This window comes from Pistacia vera, unplaced genomic scaffold, assembly GCF_008641045.1.
Source record: "Pistacia vera cultivar Batoury unplaced genomic scaffold, PisVer_v2 Contig129, whole genome shotgun sequence".
Lineage (NCBI taxonomy): Eukaryota > Viridiplantae > Streptophyta > Magnoliopsida > Sapindales > Anacardiaceae > Pistacia > Pistacia vera.
Window position 1 is genome coordinate 1,629,763 of NW_022195346.1, and position 23,759 is coordinate 1,653,521.

The 23,759-nt window shown below is 36.2% G+C and overlaps 4 protein-coding genes and 1 pseudogene across 5 annotated transcripts; 4 read left to right on the forward strand and 1 right to left on the reverse strand.

The window, feature by feature from the left end:
• Nucleotides 1–11: 11 nt before the first annotated feature.
• Nucleotides 12–9,276, forward strand: LOC116121880 (annotated as a pseudogene).
• A 3,117-nt stretch (nt 9,277–12,393) lies between these two features.
• LOC116121927 (transcription factor TCP19) lies at nt 12,394–13,879 on the forward strand. The gene is made up of 2 exons (XM_031407833.1): nt 12,394–12,449; nt 12,771–13,879. The coding sequence occupies exon 2, from the start codon at nt 12,780–12,782 to the stop codon at nt 13,785–13,787; it is 1,008 nt and encodes a 335-aa protein (XP_031263693.1). The 5' UTR covers nt 12,394–12,449; nt 12,771–12,779; the 3' UTR covers nt 13,788–13,879.
• Nucleotides 13,880–16,158: 2,279 nt separating this feature from the next.
• LOC116121881 (peroxidase 66-like) lies at nt 16,159–16,943 on the forward strand. Its single transcript, XM_031407789.1, has 3 exons — nt 16,159–16,419; nt 16,527–16,715; nt 16,827–16,943. The coding sequence occupies exons 1-3, from the start codon at nt 16,168–16,170 to the stop codon at nt 16,941–16,943; spliced, it is 558 nt and encodes a 185-aa protein (XP_031263649.1). The 5' UTR covers nt 16,159–16,167.
• Nucleotides 16,944–17,282: 339 nt separating this feature from the next.
• Nucleotides 17,283–18,561, forward strand: LOC116121932 (peroxidase 66-like). Its single transcript, XM_031407839.1, has 3 exons — nt 17,283–17,501; nt 17,609–17,797; nt 17,901–18,561. Exons 1-3 carry the CDS (start codon nt 17,283–17,285, stop codon nt 18,462–18,464), a joined length of 972 nt encoding a protein of 323 aa, XP_031263699.1. The 3' UTR covers nt 18,465–18,561.
• A 1,650-nt stretch (nt 18,562–20,211) lies between these two features.
• On the reverse strand, nt 20,212–23,439 carry LOC116121913. Of its 2 annotated transcripts, XM_031407819.1 has the most exons (5): nt 23,250–23,439; nt 22,589–22,836; nt 22,034–22,247; nt 21,731–21,884; nt 20,212–20,641 (listed from the first exon to the last, which is right to left on the reverse strand). In XM_031407819.1, the coding sequence occupies exons 1-4, from the start codon at nt 23,400–23,402 to the stop codon at nt 21,762–21,764; spliced, it is 738 nt and encodes a 245-aa protein (XP_031263679.1). In that variant the 5' UTR covers nt 23,403–23,439; the 3' UTR covers nt 20,212–20,641; nt 21,731–21,761. The 2 variants fall into 2 exon arrangements, with proteins under 2 accessions (XP_031263679.1, XP_031263678.1); XM_031407818.1 differs by lacking the exon at nt 20,212–20,641 and having other exon boundaries at nt 21,122–21,884.
• Nucleotides 23,440–23,759: the final 320 nt, after the last annotated feature.

Genomic DNA, 23,759 nt, shown 5'->3' on the forward strand with positions numbered 1-23,759 from the left:
GCTGGATTCTGATGACGAAAATCCAATTGAATATCATCACTGCAACCAGCGTCTCCAAATCTACAAAACCCCTATGTCCCCAGCAACCGTTTAGTGGCCATTCGCCTGTGGAGACCGATGAAAACCAGTCGCATGTGGCGGCTGTCGTGGCTGGCGATCAGCGAGTAATGAGGGGTTGTGAAGGGTAAGGTTTTGTAAAGAGGAGGATAAGGGTTCGAATGGTGGTGACAAGGGTGATTTTGGGTGGAAGAATCGCTAGAAAAGGGCGAAAAACGTCGACGGTAATGTTGGCTAACGTGCATCGGAGCTTTGTTAGGGGCAGTGATATGCTAATGTGCTCCTCCTCTATGAAATGACCAATTTACCCCTGAACCATTATATCTAACCATTTTCCGTTACTTTAAGAGTGAGAATTTAGAATAAATGGAACTTGGGCACCAACTAGGGTTTTCGTCAAACCTTGGGTGCGAATTTGTCGTTTACTGGAAAAATATTAAACCAAACAGCCTCTTAAATCGTACCACACTAGCACTTTGTCAGCGCATTTCAAGTTGAAGCTACTCGCATCACATTCTTAACAGTCCTCTCAGTCTCTCACTCCTCTATATATATATATATATATAGCTCACTCAATCTGTCACACACTCTTAGCTCCTGAACTTTATTTTTTCTTTAATTTTCTCTTCATTTTCCTTCACTTTTTCTCGGCGTCCAAACACGAATCAACGTCAAAACTTTGGAAAAATCTCTTCGCATCCCAAAAATGTTGGCATTCCCGCTATTGATGTTTACTTCCCTCGTACTTGTGTTCAGCAGGTTAGTTTCTGTGAATTGTAGTTTAATTAATCTAAACTAGATTTCATTCTTTTAGTACTTTGAACTATTTGTGATAATGTGATATTAAAATTTCCTTTCTGTTCAATTTTCCGAGAAAATAAAATGGAGGAACAAAAAGAATTTCATGCGTTTAGTAATCTGTCATGTGCTTCCACTCTGCGAAACCTATTAGTCTTAATTTTTGTTGAACTCCATTTAAGTAGTGGTTTAAGGTTCACATGTATGAAATAGTTCATGATTCGTTGATGTTAATTTTTGTTATTTGCTTGCACTTTCATATTCAACTGAAGTTTGCTTAGATTATAAAAGAATTAAATCTGTGCCTGGTGGTTAATCATGATCATAAATGGAGGATTTAAGAATTTAATTGAGGAGACGTAACAAATGACAGATATCATCAATCTCCCCGGCAGTATGACTAAAATACAGCTAGGCTCCTACGGTTTTACAATTCATTAGAAACATTTTCCGTAACTGCTGAAAATTCTTAGAAACTTCTCTGTATTAATGAATTGTGCTTCCAAAACCTCTTTTGAAATTTTTAAAACCTTCCTGGGAGGAGTTTATGATTTTTTTGAGCCATGGGAGCCCGTCATATTTGTACAGTTTCTGAAAGAGAGTGGTATTTGCGCCTGAAAAACCGTGGGACCTTCACTGGAATGATTCTCTAAGGCTAAGTTTGGAGGTTGTTAAAGTAGAAACCAATTTTAAGAGCTCTTAAAATATTTTATGTAGTTGCACTTTAAATTGCTTTCTAGAAAAAAACACTTACTAAGTATTTCTCCATAAAAGCACCTTTCTAGTTTGTTTCTACCTTAAAAGTACTTATGTTTGTCTCAGCCAAATAATATGAATCAATTTGAATATGCTTTCAGTTATTTATAAGGTCATTTGATGGTATCAAAAATAGATCAAAGTGTATTCAGTACTATTGAAGGTTAGTAAATGTATTTCTTTTTCTGAGAACATTGTTTATTCGTACTTTCATTTGACCAGCTATTTTTTTTTTTTCTGGTTTTTTCTGAATACTCTACTTTTCTTGTTTTGACCTTTTCTCAATCTATTATTGTACGATAATATTGTTTTCCAGATGACTTATCTGTGCATTATTGTTTTTCCTAAGCATTTTTTCTGAATGGAATTTGTAGGAAGCTTTAGAGGCTCATGATGGGGTGAGCAAAGGGAAATATACTATTGGGCTTGGACAGGATTGGATGACATTTTGTACTGAGGTGGAAGTCATCTCAATGAGGTTATTGATATTCACTTAAATTTTCCTCTATGCTTTAGTTGGCTACCATTAATCATTATCCTGAAAGACTTCACTCTAGCTATCTCCTGGTTGGTTGCATTCCTCTGACTAATGGTGAAATCATCCCTTTTTGAAGCAGTACTTTCCTTTTAATTTTGGGTGTGACGATCTACCTTTGTAGGTACTTTTAAGAATATAAAGAGAGGAAAAAATAAAAGGAAAAAAGTCAGTAACCGGGATAATCATGAATTCAAAAATTATACACTAATGGGTGTTGTGAGACCTTTCTTTATAAGCATGCTGTTCAAATATGCTCATCTAGATGGTTTCAATCATTCCAGCACCTGAATTGCATCTATCAGTGTAACTTTTGATACTTGATCATATATGGTATACAGTCTGTCCATGGTATTAAGTTCAACCAGATTATCCTTTTTTTCACCTTCCTCTTGGAGTTGCGGGGAGGGAGCTTGGTGATATTAACCCTCTTACTACCAATTACCATGCCCAAAGAGACTTTATTAGTTGGCATCTTCATTGGTTGTTGATTTTATGTTTTTTTTCTTTATCTTTGTCTTTCAGCTTGACAGCTGTTATTTCCCTCCTTGAGAAATATAAAATTAATCCAACTCAAATTGGACACCTTGAAGTTGGCAGCGAGACTGTTATTGACAAGAGCAAATTTATTAAGACCTTCCTGAAGCAAAATTTTGGGGTAGGCCCTCATTTTTCTTGTTGTTTTAGGTTATCATTCTGGTCAAGAAGAAACTTCTATACTTGTGTAGACATTGAAGATTGTCTCCAAATGTCATGAGCTACTGGCTTAAACTCAAGCCATGAATTTGGAGAACACCTGGATGTAAGATCTTGACATCAGCTATCAAGGTAGTAGTGTTTTATATACTGCCCATAAACTGGTGTCTCATGTCTGATGTGGCTGCAAGCATTTTAGCAATATGAGATACAAGATCTTATCTATGTAAGCTGACTGAGGTTGAGCATCAATATGCCTTGTAAATGCTTTCTGTATGTTGACAAACTAGAGTAAAACAGCCTTTTCAGATTCTGTGACAATAAGATACAAACTAATTTAAAAAAAGTTGGTTATTCTTTAACAATAAATATGCATCAAAATTTTCCAATCTATCATGTGGATTTTAGAATGTATCATAAGATTCTGTCAAGATAGATATAAACAGGCAACACCATTCTTTTGTGAGGTGGATCTCATTGTATGTATAAATCCACTGTCCTATTTTCTTGTCTTTTTAATATCTATTAGTTGTCTTTTGGTTATGCTTATATTCAAACTTGTAAAAGTCAGGAATCTGGTAATACTGATATTGAAGGAGTTGACTCAACAAATACATGCTATGGAGGAACTGCAGCGTTATTCAATTGTGTAAACTGGGTGGAGAGTGTAGTTCTTGGGGTGGACGCTATGGACTTGTTGTATGCACAGACACTGCGGTACGGTCTCTTTGCTAATAAGACTACACTCCCTTCTTTCCATTTCGTTTGATTTAGAAAAGAAAGAAAATTTCAATTTTTGTGTCAGCTGATTTTCAAATTAGTCACTCATAAAACTTTGCTGGTATTCCACTATCTCATAAAAGACCAAGTTTATGTGAGCTATAGACCTTAACATTGAAAATGATCTGAGAGTCATGAAGCAAATTCAAACAATTCTCAGTTCCTGACCCTTGTCAAGATTTGAGCAATTTCATGTGTAAATAACTGCAGAAGAATATAAATTTATAGTTAATATTTGATGGAAATCTAGTGGCTGCTATCATGACCATCTGCATATTTTGTACGTAAATTTCCCTAAAGCTAGACAAAAATCTTGTACAATGACTCAATAAGAGTACCTGGCACGGGCAAGAAGGATCTTTCTGCTTCAATTGTGGTTATTTTGCTCAAATAGTGTCCATGAGGTCACCTGGATGCTAGATAGAGAAGTAACAACTATTGAGATGACAATTCTCCTTTATTTTAATAGTGTATTTACTTCTATAGAAGAAGAGTGTAAATTTTTTCTCTGGATTCTTGCTATTTCACAGGGAACATTTATATTTCACACAATTTTCATTGAACTGACATTGGAGCCTAAGTGCATTGGCTGTTAGTAATTTAGTATGTGATTTTAAAGTAATTTCTAGATTTGGCAATTTGATCGTTTCACATGGGAATGCTTTATTTTGAATGAATGGCTCCTTTGTTGCAGGTCTATGCAGAAGGGCTAGCTTGGCCTACTGGAGGAGCAGGTCGGTCTGATACTCAGTCTGATTATTTTGTTTTTCATTCTCCATACAACAAGGTATTGCAATTTTTTGACTTTTGGTCATGCGTTTAGAGTTATTTGGGGTATCTTAGTATTATAAATTTTAAAATTTTTATCCACATCTTGTTCATGAACTGGAACTGCAGCTTCTGCAGAAAAGTTTTGCACGGCTGTACTTCAATGATTTCTTGAGGAATTCCAGGTTTGTATCTTAATTTTATTTGTTCATGTTTACTTAATCTCTGATGGACGATGTTAGAATGCAGTTTTAAATGATTAATTAGAGCATGTTAATTCCTAATAGCACTTAAACTCCATCTATTCTTACAACCGGATGAACACTACTTCAGTCATGAGATTTAGTGGTTGCCTGAAGGAATCAAAGATTTTCACTGGCATTAGAATTCAGCTTTCTCATAGTTCACTGGGGTTATATAAAACAGTAATAAATAATCCGTAGAGACCTTCCGTATAGGGATTTAGAGATGATATTTTGCTTTACTTCTATATTACCTTTAATGGGATTAGCAAACAACTGTTAATAACAATATGTATGACAGTATACTATTTGGTAATAACAATAAGCACTTCTAGCCTTCTACAAATGCATCTTATCTTCACCACTTGTTATTAGGAACTTGTTTGGTTGATACTAGTGGAAAAGGTTCGCCAGTTAATGGTCGTTCACATCATGAGGAGCTAGTTGCTTGTGATTTCTATTGTTAACTTTGTCCTTGGCTAGAAACACTGTCATCTTAACCTGCGACATGTTAAAGCTTTGAGTAAACGAGATGTTCCCACCCAACGTATAGCGAAATGGCAAGTTCCCAACCCTGGTTCATAAATTCTAGATTTTCATCATTAAATTAACATCGTTTCTTTTCTTTTAACCGTTAAAGGTTAAAATGATCATTTACTATATTTTAATATTTTCATTTCTGTAAAAACACCTCTCTCACCCGCCGTCTAACCGACGCCACCACAACCTCTTGTTAATGGCAAGCCAACAGCAGCATCACCACCTAGCGACTACTGCCACCCACCAAACTTCATACCCTGAAATCAAAACACCCAAATCCAAAAACTAAAATAATTCGAGAATCCAGCAACACACAACTCAAATCAATCCAAATTAATAAAACTCAAAATACATGTTAATAATAAACTAGATCTATAGGCGAAGGGCCAACATCAACACTTGGTTGGGGCAATTTATCGAGCAAGTGGGGGGTGTTATGCAGGCTTGGGTGGTGGGCGAAGGGGAGACCAATGGGGTTGTCGGTGGTGAGGGAAGTTGGGGCAAACAATCAAACTTCGAAACAAAAATCAAATTCAACCAAACTCCGATTTAGTCACACAACCAACTCAATCAAACTCTGATTCTTTCAAAAATCAAAGCAATACAACTGTAAGCGACGCATGATTGGTGCGCAATAGGCGGCTAGGTGGCGAGGTTCAATTGATAGGCTTGATGGTGGCGGTGTGCGACGACTCAGGGGCTATTAGGTCGCGTCATGGGATCGCACGACGCAAGGTTGCGTGGCATGGGCTAGTGCAGCGCAAGGTTGCGTGGCATGATAGAGAAAAGACTGTTGGGTGACGGGCGGCGAGTGGCGTGGCCAGATGGTGTTAAGGTTTTGGTAGGGATGGCGAGGGGAAGCAGCTGGTGGTGTCAAGTGGGGCGGTGGGCGTTGGGGGCTGGCCAAGTGGTCACACATTGGCTGGAGGCGAAGAGTCGGGGGTTGGCTGGGGGTTGGTAATAGCGAAGGAGGGGAGATGAAGAAGAAAAAGATGCGAGGGTATTTGATAATAACACCCTTTATATCTGTGTCAGAACTCAACCGTTACTAACAGTGTTACTTTAAGAGTGAGGATCTAGAATTTGTGAAACCAAGCGTAGGAACTTACCATTTCACTAAACCTTGGGTGGGAATATGTGGCTTACTCTAAAGCTTTTTCTTATTTTAGGCGTATATGGTATATACTGGAATGAAAATGGCATTATTAGTGAAACTTCTAACTGAAATCGTCATCTAGATGTCCTGTCGGAAGAATGTTTCCGTGTGGTCGTTTAGACATTTAGTGAGATTTTGAAGATTGATTGTTTTTTTTTTTTTTTTTTTTTGGGAATGTTATTGTAGAAGCGTCCTTTAAAGTAAACGCGTTTTCTATATTAGNTCACATGGGAATGCTTTATTTTGAATGAATGGCTCCTTTGTTGCAGGTCTATGCAGAAGGGCTAGCTTGGCCTACTGGAGGAGCAGGTCGGTCTGATACTCAGTCTGATTATTTTGTTTTTCATTCTCCATACAACAAGGTATTGCAATTTTTTGACTTTTGGTCATGCTTTTAGAGTTATTTGGGGTATCTTAGTATTATAAATTTTAAAATTTTTATTCACATCTTGTTCATGAACTGGAACTGCAGCTTCTGCAGAAAAGTTTTGCACGGCTGTACTTCAATGATTTCTTGAGGAATTCCAGGTTTGTATCTTAATTTTATTTGTTCATGTTTACTTAATCTCTGATGGACGATGTTAGAATGCAGTTTTAAATGATTAATTAGAGCATGTTAATTCCTAATAGCACTTAAACTCCATCTATTCTTACAACCGGATGAACACTACTTCAGTCATGAGATTTAGTGGTTGCCTGAAGGAATCAAAGATTTTCACTGGCATTAGAATTCAGCTTTCTCATAGTTCACTGGGGTTATATAAAACAGTAATAAATAATCCGTAGAGACCTTCCGTATAGGGATTTAGAGATGATATTTTGCTTTACTTCTATATTACCTTTAATGGGATTAGCAAACAACTGTTAATAACAATATGTATGACAGTATACTATTTGGTAATAACAATAAGCACTTCTAGCCTTCTACAAATGCATCTTATCTTCACCACTTGTTATTAGGAACTTGTTTGGTTGATACTAGTGGAAAAGGTTCGCCAGTTAACGGTCGTTCACATCATGAGGAGCTAGTTGCTTGTGATTTCTATTGTTAACTTTGTCCTTGGCTAGAAACACTGTCATCTTAACCTGCGACATGTTAAAGCTTTGAGTAAACGAGATGTTCCCACCCAACGTATAGCGAAATGGCAAGTTCCCAACCCTGGTTCATAAATTCTAGATTTTCATCATTAAATTAACATCGTTTCTTTTCTTTTAACCGTTAAAGGTTAAAATGATCATTTACTATATTTTAATATTTTCATTTCTGTAAAAACACCTCTCTCACCCGCCGTCTAACCGACGCCACCACAACCTCTTGTTAATGGCAAGCCAACAGCAGCATCACCACCTAGCGACTACTGCCACCCACCAAACTTCATACCCTGAAATCAAAACACCCAAATCCAAAAACTAAAATAATTCGAGAATCCAGCAACACACAACTCAAATCAATCCAAATTAATAAAACTCAAAATACATGTTAATAATAAACTAGATCTATAGGCGAAGGGCCAACATCAACACTTGGTTGGGGCAATTTATCGAGCAAGTGGGGGGTGTTATGCAGGCTTGGGTGGTGGGCGAAGGGGAGACCAATGGGGTTGTCGGTGGTGAGGGAAGTTGGGGCAAACAATCAAACTTCGAAACAAAAATCAAATTCAACCAAACTCCGATTTAGTCACACAACCAACTCAATCAAACTCTGATTCTTTCAAAAATCAAAGCAATACAACTGTAAGCGACGCATGATTGGTGCGCAATAGGCGGCTAGGTGGCGAGGTTCAATTGATAGGCTTGATGGTGGCGGTGTGCGACGACTCAGGGGCTATTAGGTCGCGTCATGGGATCGCACGACGCAAGGTTGCGTGGCATGGGCTAGTGCAGCGCAAGGTTGCGTGGCATGATAGAGAAAAGACTGTTGGGTGACGGGCGGCGAGTGGCGTGGCCAGATGGTGTTAAGGTTTTGGTAGGGATGGCGAGGGGAAGCAGCTGGTGGTGTCAAGTGGGGCGGTGGGCGTTGGGGGCTGGCCAAGTGGTCACACATTGGCTGGAGGCGAAGAGTCGGGGGTTGGCTGGGGGTTGGTAATAGCGAAGGAGGGGAGATGAAGAAGAAAAAGATGCGAGGGTATTTGATAATAACACCCTTTATATCTGTGTCAGAACTCAACCGTTACTAACAGTGTTACTTTAAGAGTGAGGATCTAGAATTTGTGAAACCAAGCGTAGGAACTTACCATTTCACTAAACCTTGGGTGGGAATATGTGGCTTACTCTAAAGCTTTTTCTTATTTTAGGCGTATATGGTATATACTGGAATGAAAATGGCATTATTAGTGAAACTTCTAACTGAAATCGTCATCTAGATGTCCTGTCGGAAGAATGTTTCCGTGTGGTCGTTTAGACATTTAGTGAGATTTTGAAGATTGATTGTTTTTTTTTTTTTTTTTTTTTGGGAATGTTATTGTAGAAGCGTCCTTTAAAGTAAACGCGTTTTCTATATTAGTAATTGATTTGGCAATGTGTTTTCATGGAAGAATCTACTATGCCCGTGAGCGAATGTAGCATTTCTTCATTGGTCTTATTCAGAACTATTCGCTTTCGAGGTTTTTGATTATCTGATTAGCTTTTGGATCTCTTTGTTCTACACTTCAAGGGCTCGACGAATGGCTGTATGGTTTAACAAGAAGATAATTATGTCATATTTGGTAATGACATCGTTCGCCCTCTTTAGTACCACTGGGCCTCTGGGTTTTGGACACGTGAGTCATTCTACTAGTCCATGGTTTATGACACGCTCTAATTAAATTCTGACCACAATCATTTGATTCTCGATAATATTTTTGTCCTAAATCTACCGTAAAATCATCCGATCAATGTGATGAGTCAATTTTAGATTACCTATTCATGGATCTACAAGTCTAAAATTAATCGAGTCAAGACTTGGAAAGTTCAGGTGTATATTCATAAATATTATTATCAAATATATTTTAATTTCTAAGGGGAGTTTGGATCATATAATGTTTTATTATAAGGTGATATTATATTAACGGAATAAAAGATTACCTTGAAGATTACTGGAAATGTTTAGAAAATGTGCTTGATTGATTTGAATGAATTGGTGAATATTATGTTTAGTTGAGAGGATAAATAGGTGAGTATGTTATATAGATTACTAAATTGCACTCCTTTCTAAATATTAATATAACAATATTTTTTATTATTACTTTTTGAATAATTTCTTTTAACCACTTACTTTTCAAATTTAGCAAAAACATCATCGCAACCAAAAACATTTTAAACTTAACAAAAACACTCATATCCACTCCAAGTCACTGTCGACAGCCAGCCACCACCATTGGCAACCGCTGACAGTGCCATAAATCTGGTTGTGATGTCGACAGTGCCACATATCTGGCTGTTTCATAGCTGGATCTATGGTCGTTTCACAGCTAGAGATGTGGTCGTGAAAAACACCACCCGTTTCACGACCAAAGACCTGGCTGTTTCACGGCCAGATCAGTCGTTGTTTCATAGCCACATCCTTGGCGGTGAAACAGTCAGATCTGGCTTTTTCCGACCATGGATATGTGATCCATGGTCGGAAAAAGCCTCATCGATGCACGGTCGGCCATATACGATTGGTCGTACACCATTATGGCGACTTTTGATAGCCTTTAGCGGCGATCGACGGTGGCTGTAATGAAAGATGGATACATGGAGAATCAAGCATATTATAAGTATAGTCATAGTTTAAAAAAAAAAAAAAAAAAAAAATTTCAATCAAATTGAAATAAGTAAGGTAGAACATGTTACCTTAAGCTAAGAGAAATTAAGCAAAAGAGTATCCACACCAAGGGAAGAAGAAACTTTTGCCAAGAGAGAGATTTAGGGTTCTTAGAGATTTTTTTTTTTACACAAAAATTGATATATCATTTTCTTTATATAGGAATCCTTGTAAACAATTCAATAATTGTTATGAAGTTGTTAAACTTCTTTAAATTATAACATTAGATTAACATTTAATCGCAATTAACAATTTAACTCTTAAATTGTTAATTGCGATTAAATGTTAATCTAATTAACATTTAATCGCAATTAACAATTTAACTCTTAAATTGTTTACATAACAATTTAACCCTTAATTTTTTAAAATTACAACCCCTTATAAAAACCAATTTAATATAAAGAAAATGATTAATATAAATAACTTTATTACCCTTGGTAGGTGTTAGCCAACCTTGGATAATCAACTCTCTTTGGCTATTTCTCCATTCTCCTTAGTTTTTATGTGTGACCTCTTAGGTTTACTGTGGCCTAACCGTGGGCCCAATATCACAGTCTATTTCGATATGTTTTGTCATAACTCTTTATTAACAAAACTCTCATTGATTATGGTAGGCATCTAGCAATGTTCCATAACCTTTAAGTCACAATGAAGATATACTCAAACAAACATTTTACAATCATACACGTTGTATAATCAAATCCTTCTGTTGTCTAATCCCAATTAAGATTGGATTCATGGTATGTCAAAATCCTTATCTTAATTTTAATTCAATACATATGGAACGTGTCACTATGAAACAATCTTTCATGTAACATTTTGTGTATTCCGGTTGGAGATTTTCTTTTTCCAATATATCTTGACATTTATCTAGGAACTTGATATTAATCTATACCAAGTCAACGGATCTCATTTTGACTATCACTTGTCCTCACACATAAACAACACATGGCCAAATCGGCTTATTAACACATGACATGATTAACCTCGTGTTTATACACCATATGAGCCATATGCGTTTATGCAGAATCCAATCGTGATATCTCAAGTCTAAGAATTAATAATACACTAGTACGATCTTATGATAAATCATTAACTACATTTTAATGTTCATGTGATTCATCATAAATAGTCATATTCGATTAACAGTTCACTAACCGCGTATTTATGCTAATTCCCTAGTGATATAACTTTTTATAATCACCCACACTGATACTATGACATGATATTCTACGGAGGCATTCAAAATGCCTACTATGTAATATTATTGCCCAATTAATATTACCTATATAGGGAAAACTTTGATGATTTTGATCTTCTAAAGATTTATATCATTTGGATATTTCACATGTAATACATATATATAAATGAAGCAATAAACCACATGTGAAATAAGAACACTTTCTTCTATTGATAAGATAAAATGTATATACAAAATATGTACATTAACATATATATATAAAACATAATGTCTCGAAACCGATGACACGATTGGTTCATAGGGTATACACTAACATGTCAGTGGTGGCTAGTTCTGGGTATAATGACATTTATGTAAATAATGATAATAACAAGGGTAATGTCTTTCGAAAAATTTAAAAAACAAGGACAAAAGTGTCTGCATGAGTGATTGGATGTTTTGTAAATATTAACAAATATATGGTTAATCTGGACCAAATGCTCAATGATTTAAGGGCAATATGGGAAAAAATTGTAATATCAGGGTAAGTTTTAATCTGGTATAAGTTTTAATAACAGCCCCCATCGATATTAAGATTATCGGAAATTTACCTCTCAAATGTTACTGCTTGTTATAAAATATTCCAAAAATAATTTTTTACAAACTAATCAAACATCGTCATCTACTCAATTTAAAAACATATTATCCCAGTTATCTAATACTAACCCGATCCAAACGGCCCCTAAGGATGATTTTTTTCCCTTCTGTCCTTCCCTTGATTCAATGTATGTATAGAAACTTTACTTTTCAGGTTGAGAACATTGAAATATTAACAACTAGGAACATTGGATAACTTCCGAAATTTGATTTGGCAATTGCTTCAATGGGAAGTGAGCATTATTGCACTATCGCCAATCTCCTTAAACAAAATCCACAAAAAATGAGTCCTTGATTGAAAATGACCAACTTCTAGTTTCACCTAAGAGGGCCATCTTAGTGAAGGTAGGGTCCACCACGTGTCAAAATCTCCGGGACCCATGCCTACCGAGGCCTTCCCAACCGTCGATGCATTTTCCTCTGTAAATAAATAGGGTTTGGGGGACCCTCTTTTGAGTAGGACTCGCAGAAGGATAAGCGGGGCTTTCTTCGTTTCTAGGGTTTGTTTCTCTCTCTATTTCTCTGTCTGTGCTCTAGCCTGTAATTCCTATTATTTAAAACATTAAGATAAGAAAATCTGTGTTTTTATGTCCTTGAGTCTCTCTAATCTTTCACAGTATTGGGAAAAGATTCAAAACTCAGTCAACGTGCAATTTCTCTGTTCCTTCTAAAACTGTTAAAAGTTAGGGTTTCCACTTTTATCCCTCCTTAATTCTTGACAACTCTCGTCTTTCATGACAATTCTTTGTTGATTCTTATTGGGTTTTCATCAATCTATTCTGGGTTCTGTTAATTTTTCTGGGGTTATAACGTTAAATCAGGTTCCCGCCATGGACTCCAATAATCAAGAGCAGCGTTTAGACGAAGTTAACAGCAATGAAGAACAAAGCAGCACCACCGCCAACAACTTTTCTCCATCAGAGGCATCAATTATGGACCCACCTGAATCAACGGTCCACATGAAAGAAGAAGAATTAACAGACTCAGAAAACCAAGAATTTGATCAGTCTTCTTTACCTGTAGGCCTTGTACAAGTCCCCATCCCACCAATCAATCGGTCGCTTGTTCCTAAACGCCCGTCCAAAGATCGACACACAAAAGTTGAAGGCCGTGGCCGTAGGATAAGAATGCCCGCCACGTGTGCAGCCAGGATCTTTCAGTTAACTCGCGAGTTGGGTCACAAGTCCGACGGAGAAACTATAAGATGGTTACTTGAACACGCAGAACCAGCTATTATCGAAGCAACTGGTACAGGCACAGTCCCTGCAATCGCCGTTTCCGTTAACGGTACGTTAAAAATTCCCACAACTTCTGCAGCCAAACCTGACGGTGAAGAGTTACCAAGAAAACGGCGTAAAAGACCATGTAATAGCGAGTTCATCGACATTAATGAACATAACCAAAGCTCTGTCTCTTCTGGGCTTGCACCAATTACCCCCATCACGACAACTAATGCACAAGGTTTAGTTCCTTTATGGCATATGGGCGCTTTTATGTTACCAGCAGCTCAATCTGGTATCGTTAATGGTGGTGTTGGTGGTTCTAACCAGCCTCATTTGTGGGCTATTCCTGCCACGGGGGCTCCAATTTTCAGTCTTCAGCGTAGACCTATTTCGAATTTTGTTTCTCAGGATGGCGCATTGGGGTCTACTTCTGTACCCAGTTCGGGCTCATCAGGTGCTGCTACAAGTGTTAGCGCTACTAATACTTCTACTACTACTGCTAGTACAACTACTCAGATGCTTAGAGATTTTTCTCTGGAGATTTATGATAAGAAAGAGCTTCAGTTTCTGGGTAGGTCTGCTAATCAGCAAACAACTACTTGTTCAAAACCTTAGATTTTGATATTGATGATAATACAGTGTTAGTGTTAGGGTTTTAGTCTGATTTTTGTAATTCTAACAAAAGCAACAAAGAACGGTTTGATTTCTTTTTTCTTTTTTTTTTTTTTATGCCCTTTCTTTATCTTTGTCTCTGTAATTTAAATGTTACTTTTTGATTGGTTCTTTTGGTGGATCACGTGATGTGATATTTACACGTGTGAGGTGGGGTTTCCACGCTTTTTGGTGGGTCAACCAAACCAACGTGTTGGTGACTGGGTGGTTTATTGCGGGCCACCAGTTGCCTTATCACGTGATGAAGGCACATGGTCCTAGAGATGAGGACCCACCTGTTATTTCTGCAATTTATTGTACCTCATTAATGGTCTTTGGGGCTACTTTTCTGGCACACCAGCCTGGATCAATTGACACGCGTCGTTTATTAGCCGTTGCTGTGGGGACATTTCACTTAATCGGTTGACACGTGTATCATTATTAATATACGGCTGGCAAGCATTCACCATCCTTATCCACTTGAAAGAGGAATTCACGATTTTGATGAGAATGGATACTTTTATGAATGAATATAAAATTAATCAATTTTTGGTAACCCTATTATTTCAATTTCACTGTGGATTTGTTTTTGTTTGCATAGTTGCTTGAAGGGAATTTTTCGCTTTTGGCTCATTACTTATAGATTCGTATTTATGGGATTAAATTTTTTATCACTGTAGATGATATAACAATTTCATAACACTTTTTTCATTAAATAATTATAATGCCAGTGAGGCACTTGATGATCTCGGATTGGAATTATTCACAGATGTTCACCGTGAAATTTTATTTTAATGCTAGTAAGGTACATAATAGGGCTGTATTAGAGTTTGAAAATTGGATTGGTCAAGGTCAAGGAAAATATATAAAAGCGGCTCAAATTTTCATGTCATATTTTTTAATTTTTGCTTTGTTAAATATTCTTAATTCCCAAAATATTTTATTAAAGCACCTACGAATGTGAAAATCTGTTTGTGGCGACGAAGATCTGTTTGGGTCAAGCATGGATCTTAGTCGAAAAGGCCTGAAATTTCTGCAGGCTAGTTTTGGGCACAATTTCTTGAAGCCCAAACATAAATTAGGACACATTCAAGTTCAATACAAAAACTCGTGTTTCTGTCTTTCTGAGTTCTGAACCCCCCCCCCCCCCCCCAAAAAAAAAAACCTCCTGTTATTTTGTGTAACTTCCAAACCCATTTAGACTTAATTGTTATTAAGTCACCTTCTGAAATTTATGAAAAATTATCATATTTTAATTTCTAAAAAGAATTGTTTGATTAGACAAAGATTTGATTACTTGCTTCTTGGTATAATATTCTTTCGTTTTATTTTTTAATTTCACCAATAGATTACATATTTTTCGTAATTTAAGATTAAAAAAATATGTGTGCTAAAAAGAAAATGAAGGATCAACACCACTAAGTAGTCCAATGGTCAATTAAGACTCTTGAATGTATTACTCAAGAGAGTCCTGAGTTTAATCTACTTGGATTATTAATAAGGGTAACCATTGTGCCAAATTTACTCAGTTGTCAACTTCAGAACCCTCGAGGATTAGTTAAAGTGCACACAAGTTGATCCGGACAACCTCGGTCACAAAAAAAAAAAATGAAGGATCAACATCCTAAAGTCATATTGGGGGCTAAAATATGAAACTTAATTCTTTTATATATGTTTTGACAGCAAACATCTCAAGCTACAAATGAGATTTAACAACCATACAACATGTACTGGGCAGCTTGTCACCCATACAGTTTATTTTTTTTAAAGTACAAAACCATGTTTCAACAACTGTACTAGCCATAACCAAACTGATAGATATAACCCAACAATCGCATACCATTGTATTGGTAACTTTTCTGACTCTTGACTCACACATGAACTTGATTAGCCTCCAAGGAATTATTTAAATGTCAATTCTGTACAACTATACGTACAAAATACTTGTTCAAATTAACAAGTTAAATGAATTGATTTGATATGTAACAATTACATTATAGTTTCATATAAATTTATATGAATCAATATTTATATATGAATATACAGTTTATATATGTAACAAGATGATTTGATTTCACTTATAATTGTGAAATAGTTTGTTGATCTTGTAAGATAAGTGCTTATTATTAGGTGGAAATACTTGGTCTCAAAGCACACCAAAACCAGCGTCTAGTTTTTCTACATTTTTTCTTCTTTTTGAGTAACTTGAAAGTATATATACAAAAACCAAATTATATTGTTTAATTAATATTTATGTTTATACTGATACATCAATATCATTGTTATTTATACTTCCATACTAAGATGAAAATTTTCATCCAACTCTTCATTTTCCCTTTCCTCTATGCTATCTATTACTGCAAATATTATAAACAAAATGCCAGTTTTTGCACCAAAGAAACTCATTTGTCCAATTACTTTTCTTCTCTTACTAACAATTCAGCGGTCACAAGCAGTTCTCAATGACCATTATTATGACGAAACATGTCCACAAGCTGAGAAAATCATCTTGGATACAGTTCGTAATGCTTCAATGCATGACCCTAAAGTCCCAGCTCGGATTCTCAGGATGTTCTTTCACGACTGCTTCATAAGGGTATGAAATTAATTACTTTTCCCACTCTGTCATTATTCGTTAGTTAAATGGGTCTGTAAATAATATGTTCGTCAATTGATTGATGAGTATGTGCTGTATTGGTTTAGGGATGCGACGCGTCATTGTTGCTAGACTCGACTCCAGAAAACAAGGCTGAGAAAGATGGACCTCCCAACATCTCAGTTCGATCATTTTACGTGATTGATGACGCGAAGGTTAAGCTTGAAATGGCTTGTCCACATACTGTTTCCTGTGCGGATATAATCGCCGTTGCAGCAAGAGATGTCGTAACAATGGTAAAATACCGGCTCCATCACTATATACATATATATATAAAACAGGTTTAATTGGTGCTTTTCATAAACAATCTCAGACGATGCTCTTGATTATTTGTTATTAACTTTCAGTCCGGAGGCCCTTACTGGAATGTTCTAAAAGGAAGGAAAGACGGGAGAGTGTCCAAAGCGGCGGAAACCATTAACTTACCAGCTCCAACTTTCAATGTTTCCCAACTNTATATATGAATATACAGTTTATATATGTAACAAGATGATTTGATTTCACTTATAATTGTGAAATAGTTTGTTGATCTTGTAAGATAAGTGCTTATTATTAGGTGGAAATACTTGGTCTCAAAGCACACCAAAACCAGCGTCTAGTTTTTCTACATTTTTTCTTCTTTTTGAGTAACTTGAAAGTATATATACAAAAACCAAATTATATTGTTTAATTAATATTTATGTTTATACTGATACATCAATATCACTGTTATTTATACTTCCATACTAAGATGAAAATTTTCATCCAACTCTTCATTTTCCCTTTCCTCTATGCTATCTATTACTACAAATATTATAAACAAAATGCCAGTTTTTGCACCAGAGAAACTCATTTGTCCAATTACTTTTCTTCTCTTACTAACAATTCAGCGGTCACAAGCAGTTCTCAATGACCATTATTATGACGAAACATGTCCACAAGCTGAGAAAATCATCTTGGATACAGTTCGTAATGCTTCAATGCATGACCCTAAAGTCCCAGCTCGGATTCTCAGGATGTTCTTTCACGACTGCTTCATAAGGGTATGAAATTAATTACTTTTCCCACTCTGTCATTATTCGTTAGTTAAATGGGTCTGTAAATAATATGTTCGTCAATTGATTGATGAGTATGTACTGTATTGGTTTAGGGATGCGACGCGTCATTGTTGCTAGATTCGACTCCAGAAAACAAAGCTGAGAAAGATGGACCTCCCAACATCTCAGTTCGATCATTTTACGTGATTGATCACGCGAAGGCTAAGCTTGAAATGGCTTGTCCACATACTGTTTCCTGTGCGGATATAATCGCCGTTGCAGCAAGAGATGTCGTGACAATGGTAAAATACCGGCTCCATCACTATATATATATAACAGGTTTAATTGGTATTTTTCATAAACAATCTCAGACGATGCTCTTGATTATTTGTTATTAACTTTCAGTCCGGAGGCCCTTACTGGAATGTTCTAAAAGGAAGGAAAGACGGGAGAGTGTCCAAAGCGGCGGAAACCATTAACTTACCAGCTCCAAGTTTCAATGTTTCCCAACTCATTCAAAGTTTTTCTAAGAGAGGTTTAGGAGTTAAAGATTTGGTCGCTTTATCCGGTGGTCACACTCTAGGGTTTTCTCATTGTTCATCGTTCGAAGCCAGGCTACGTAACTTTAGCAAAGTGCACGACACAGACCCATCAATGAATGTTGACTTCGGCCAAAACCTGAAAAAGAAATGCCCAAAACCAAACAAGGATCGCAATGCAGGAGAGTTCTTGGATTCAACATCCTCAACTTTTGATAATAACTATTACAAACAACTTATGGTGGGAAAAGGCGTACTCGGATCAGATCAATCGTTGTTTGGTGATTACAGGACTAGATGGATCGTGGAATCATTTGCCAGGGATCAAGGGTTGTTCTTTAGAGAATTTGTGGCTTCGATGTTGAAACTTGGAAATGTGGGTGTGATTGAAAATGGGGAAGTGAGGTTGAAATGCCGAGTTCTAAACTAATGAAAGTGAGAGAGATAGAGTGAATGAGAGAGCAAAATAAACCAGAGATTTATTAAGATTTTTCTCTTTTAATAACGTTGTATAATTGAGCATGTTATTGAGGTAATATTAAATTTTAAACAATTCAATTATTCTTTTTAATAAATAAATTTCTTTCGCTTTCTAGTTTCTTCCATGTAACCTTTTATTTTTCAGGTCAACCTTATGATTATTGATTAATGAAAATAAACTAAAAATAAAATATTCTGGTATATATTGCTTTGTTTTTCTGTTTAAAACAATAATAATAATAATAATAATATATTATTAAATTACTAACACAAACATATTTCCTATTTAAAAGTAAAATTTTGATATTATATTGTAAATAAAAGATAGAATGCCACTGTGTTCTTATCTAAAATCAAGATTAAAGATATTAAAAACAAAATCACACATATTAGATATATTAATTATAGCAATAATGCTAGGTCCACAACTTTCTCTCACAACCTCCGACGTGATAACTCGTCATTAATTAGCTCGTAAATGGGTAGACGAAACCATACAAACAGTGAGACCCATTTTACAAGTTGACTAATAACAAGTTATCACGTCGGGGATTGTAAGAATATGTTGTAGACCGAGTATTACTCTAATGGGGCGTTTGATTTAGGAATGTTAGATTACTGGGAAGATAGATTACCTTAGAAGATTACTGGGAATCTTTAAAAAAATGTGTTTGGTTTGTTGGTGGGTATGTTATATGAATATGTTTGGTTATGGGAAATAAATTGGTGGGTATGTTATTTAAATTACTAAATTGTCCCCCTTTTAAATATTAATATAAGATTATTTTTATTATTAATATTTTGAATAATTTCTTTTAACCCCCAATATTTCAGATTTAGCTAAAACACCCCCGCTTATATAAAACTTTAATTTATAACAAAATCACCCCCACCTCCTGCCGCCACCGCAGACCACCGCCAAAAGTCTCCGAAACTCCCCATCAGCAACTCACCGTGACCAAGAGGCATCGCTATGGCCGTTTTCAGCCATACTGATGGCCGAAAACGGCCATATCAGGCCAGATTTGGTCGGAAATGGCCAGATCTATTCTGGCCATTAGCGGCCAGATCTGGGCGAGATCTGGCCGCTAATGGCCAAGGAACAGCCAGATCCACCGATCTGGCCGGAAATGGCCAGAATAGATCTGGCCATTTCCGGCCAGATCTAGCCAGATATGGCCGGAAACGGCCATATCGATGCCTCCCGGAGCCTCCCACCGAAACTCGTTCTTTTTAGGGACTCCGACGAGTTTTCGATGGCGGTCCGTGGTGGTTGGCCGCTGTCGGCGGTGGTGGTAGTGGTAGTGGTAGTGGTAGTGGTGGCTGAGTGGCAGTGGTCTATAAATTGTTTTAAGTACAAGGACATTATTGTCAAAAATTTTAGTTAAATAAGAGTAAAATTGAAATAGGATATTAATGTAAATTTATTTTAAAATGAGGGCATTATTGTCCAAAATTTTCATTAATAAAGGATAAAATTGTAACAAAAAATGATAACCCTGGTAATCTCAGAATACCTAAGAAAATGGAGGTAATCAGATTACCTCCAATATTACCAATAATAACTACTATTGGTATTTGAAGATTACCGGAATCTTATATTACTTGACAATCAAACGTGGTAATCAAGTAATATAAGATGACATTACCCCAATAATCTGACATTATCGCCAACCAAACGCTCCCTAATTATAATCTAGTCACAATTTGGAAACTCTATTTTTGCGGACCAATCACCAATTCATGTATTGTTGGGTACGGAGTTAGCTGGGCTTATGGATGCCCTGCTGCAGATGTCCTAGCCGCTTTTGATGATGCAATTGCAGATGGAGTTGATTTTGTATCAGTTTCCCTAGGATGTTTCCTCCAGACTAAGATTTGTCACTGGTGATGACAGTGTTTGTGAAAGCGCCAAACCTGGCAGGGCATGGGACCTGAACTACTCCTCATTCTCAATAGACATAGAAGATGGGCAGAAGATCATGGGCAATTTTACTAGGGCAGTCACCTATGTAACCTTACCTGGTTCAACCTACTCTGCAAATGTGTATATACCCAATCCTCTAACTTTCACCGTGAACCCATCTCTTCTTTCCTTTTCAGCTTTTGAAGAGAAGAAATCGTTTACTGTGAAGGTTAACGAAACAGAGATAACTCAGCAGCCAATTGTATCAGACTTTACTGAGGCATCAATAAAACTCATCAAGTATTTGATCATCACTTAATGTAAAATAATATGTACTTTTTTCTTTTATATGTACTTTGTCATACTCACTACAGCCATGAACTGCTCAAACCTAAACTTTCCCAATCATTTTCCTCCGTTTTACACGCCCGAGTTGTAATGAGAAGAATACAAGATAATCACTTTACGTTTGCCTACTAAATTGTGGCAACCTATATGTTTTATGAAATTTTCATTGCTAGAAAGAAATCCATATTGTGGCAAAAGCAACAGAGTCTGATGTTAAGATCTAAATGTCGCTGTAAGGTGTCAGGTCGTAAATAATTTCCATCAATGAATTAATGATAAGGCAACCAGGAGCCAGTGTATGATGTACATTGAAAAGATTGCATTTGTTAATATTATGGCATGTCAAACCCCAGTTTTTAAATTCACAATCTATATGGAGAAGTCCTGCTACCAAATTTGAGCATAACAGAGTTGTTCTGTAGGCAAAGTCCTAAACTAGACAATGAAGAATTGTATACTTTACAACAAAAAAGAATAAAGATAGATATATTCTCATAACAGCTGTGATACAGATATGGAAATCAAATGATCCAAATCCTAAACTCGCACGACACTGCACTTAGGTTGAGCCCCCATTTGGTTATTTCTTCATGGAAGTATTGACTTGCCTCAAACTCCATTTTAGTCCCAAAGGCATATTTAATGATACCAATGGTATCAAGGTAATTCTCGAAGTGGAACAATATCTCCTTGATCCACGAACAGAAAGATAATATAACATGTTCACACTTAAAAAAGTGCATCCTCTGGTCAAAGACAAACTTCTACTAAAATAAATTGTAAAATGAAAATGATTTCTATTAGATATCAACTGCAGCATATCAGCCACTATGGTATTGGTCACTCAAGAAACTATGTGTTTTTGTTTGGACAATAATGCTTAATAAGCTGGGTTACCGAGGATTTTGAATTATAGAAACAAAAAGATTATGGCATAAACTGACTCATCATGAAAAACTCACCAGGCCTGCTTGGTTTAGTAACAACTGGTCTTCAAGCAAAAACTACATCCGAACGAAACACATACTTGACACCCTTAGTAACATTCTGGGCTTCATGCAACATACACTTATCACCATGAATGTGTAAGAGAGCCATTCCTTCAGTGGGAGCCACCTATACAATACAAATTGTTAGATAAGTAATATTCACGAAAATGAAACTCTAGTACATGAAAAAAAAAGAAAAAAATCCAGGGGCATAAAAAGCTCATTCTTGCATAACAAAGAAATGATAGGGGAAAAGATCAAAGAAAAAAGATTCACCTCGGCCACAAGATTATTCCTTGAACCATAGAAGACAGTCTCTCCTCCAACTAAAGGCTCCAAGGAAGTATCATTGGGGGTACTGGGATCATTTTTAGCCTTGGCTTTAACACCACCACTCAAATATATAAGCAAAGTATAATGTGTGCGCTTTCCATCTCCAAGACTGACACTTTCATCAATATGCTTTCCAAATCGTTGACCTACCTTGTACCTGAAATATAGAAAACAAATTAATTCCTAAACATAAAAAGGATTCCAGTTTGGAAGTACCAACAATTCGGGAATTCCATTAGCATATCACAGTGGACATATGTACTTGACAGAAATCCCTGGTAGTATCAAATCCACAAGAATTCTTTTTAAGCAATATACCCAATTTATAAAGCACAGAGACGGTTTGTGACTCGTGAATAAGCCTGACATAGTTTGAGAATTCCTCTTTGTACCAGTTTATAGTAAAAATGATTACCACCTTGCCAGTCAAGTGCTTATGCCTTATAGTAGATATCCACATGAAAAAATGATATCAAATTTACAGCAGAAAATATGAACCTGTAGAATCTGATACTCGGATTCAAGCCAACAGCAACCTTCCCCCGAATTTTAATATCAGTAAATAATTTGCTAAGTCCAGACTCCCATATTGCATCCGCAAGAACAGGATCATTCACAGAAATTCGATCATTATCTCTATAAGCTTCACCTTTTAATGGACCAAGACTCCCTTGATGAGCAAAACCCATTGATTCAGCAACTTTAACAAATGCCCTTGATTCAGCAGATGTGAAGAAATTTTTCACCTGAAAACATAAACATAGAACAATCACAACTGGAGAATTCACATGAAACTGGCTTGAGAAAATATTCCTTTAATGAAATACAATAACAAAAATAAATAAGCCACATATCCAGGACAAGCTTTCACGCCCAGTTTGAGAAATGAAACATCATGAAGAAGATTCCTAAAAAAACAAGAGCTATAGCTTAGGTCACTTTCGAATTCTACTCCTTGTAAATCACAATCCTAATCAAATAACAGGAACTCGCATGGAAAATTACTTCAAGTAGAAACTTCAACAAAGCATCCCTTCAATTACAAAAATTGATTACAACAAAGATTACCACATTAATCTAGCCAAAAGATAATACATTAGAAAGAAGGAACCGAAACGGTGGACAAACTAATATGAAAAAAGAAGAAAGAAAAACGTACAGTGAAGAGATCTGTGTCTTTGAGACGATGAATTTGAAGGTTTAGTTTGGGTTTGATATTTGGCCATTTTGTTGCTGCTGATTTCTTGGAATTATTAGCTTCTTTTCTTTCACCCATTTTTCTCCTCTTCGTTCCCGTCCCTGCATCTGCCATCCAACTTAGAGCTTCTTCTGTCTTTCTCCCCTTTTTTTTTTTTTTTTTTTGCTAAATATAGGCAAACCGCAAACCCACATTTATTTATTTATGCAAGTCATAAAAGCCAACTATATTATTTTATTCGACATTTTTTTGCTAAAATATGATTAAATAAAAAAAAAATCTACTGAAGAAAATAAATAATAGGAAAATAATTTAATACATATTTATTGACTTCTAATAAAATAACCCAAAAAAAATTTATTTGGGTTTAAAGAAATTTCTCAAGTGAAGTGCTGCCAACGATCTTATTTGATGATTTTTTTAAGAGTAGACGACTTTTTCCCACGCAAGGTTTGCCTTAATCACATTTTC

Coding starts and splice junctions, on each gene's coding strand:
- LOC116121932 (XM_031407839.1), top strand. CDS start 17,283: ATGCCAGTTTTTGCACCAGAGAAACTCATTTGTCCAATTACTTTTCTT. Junction 17,502..17,608: donor TTCACGACTGCTTCATAAGG/GTATGAAATTAA, acceptor GTATTGGTTTAG/GGATGCGACGCGTCATTGTT. Junction 17,798..17,900: donor CAAGAGATGTCGTGACAATG/GTAAAATACCGG, acceptor ATTAACTTTCAG/TCCGGAGGCCCTTACTGGAA.
- LOC116121913 (XM_031407819.1), bottom strand. CDS start 23,402: ATGGCAGATGCAGGGACGGGAACGAAGAGGAGAAAAATGGGTGAAAGA. Junction 22,837..23,249: donor AAGACACAGATCTCTTCACT/GTACGTTTTTCT, acceptor TTATGTTTTCAG/GTGAAAAATTTCTTCACATC. Junction 21,885..22,033: donor GGAATAATCTTGTGGCCGAG/GTGAATCTTTTT, acceptor TGTATTGTATAG/GTGGCTCCCACTGAAGGAAT.
- LOC116121927 (XM_031407833.1), top strand. CDS start 12,780: ATGGACTCCAATAATCAAGAGCAGCGTTTAGACGAAGTTAACAGCAAT.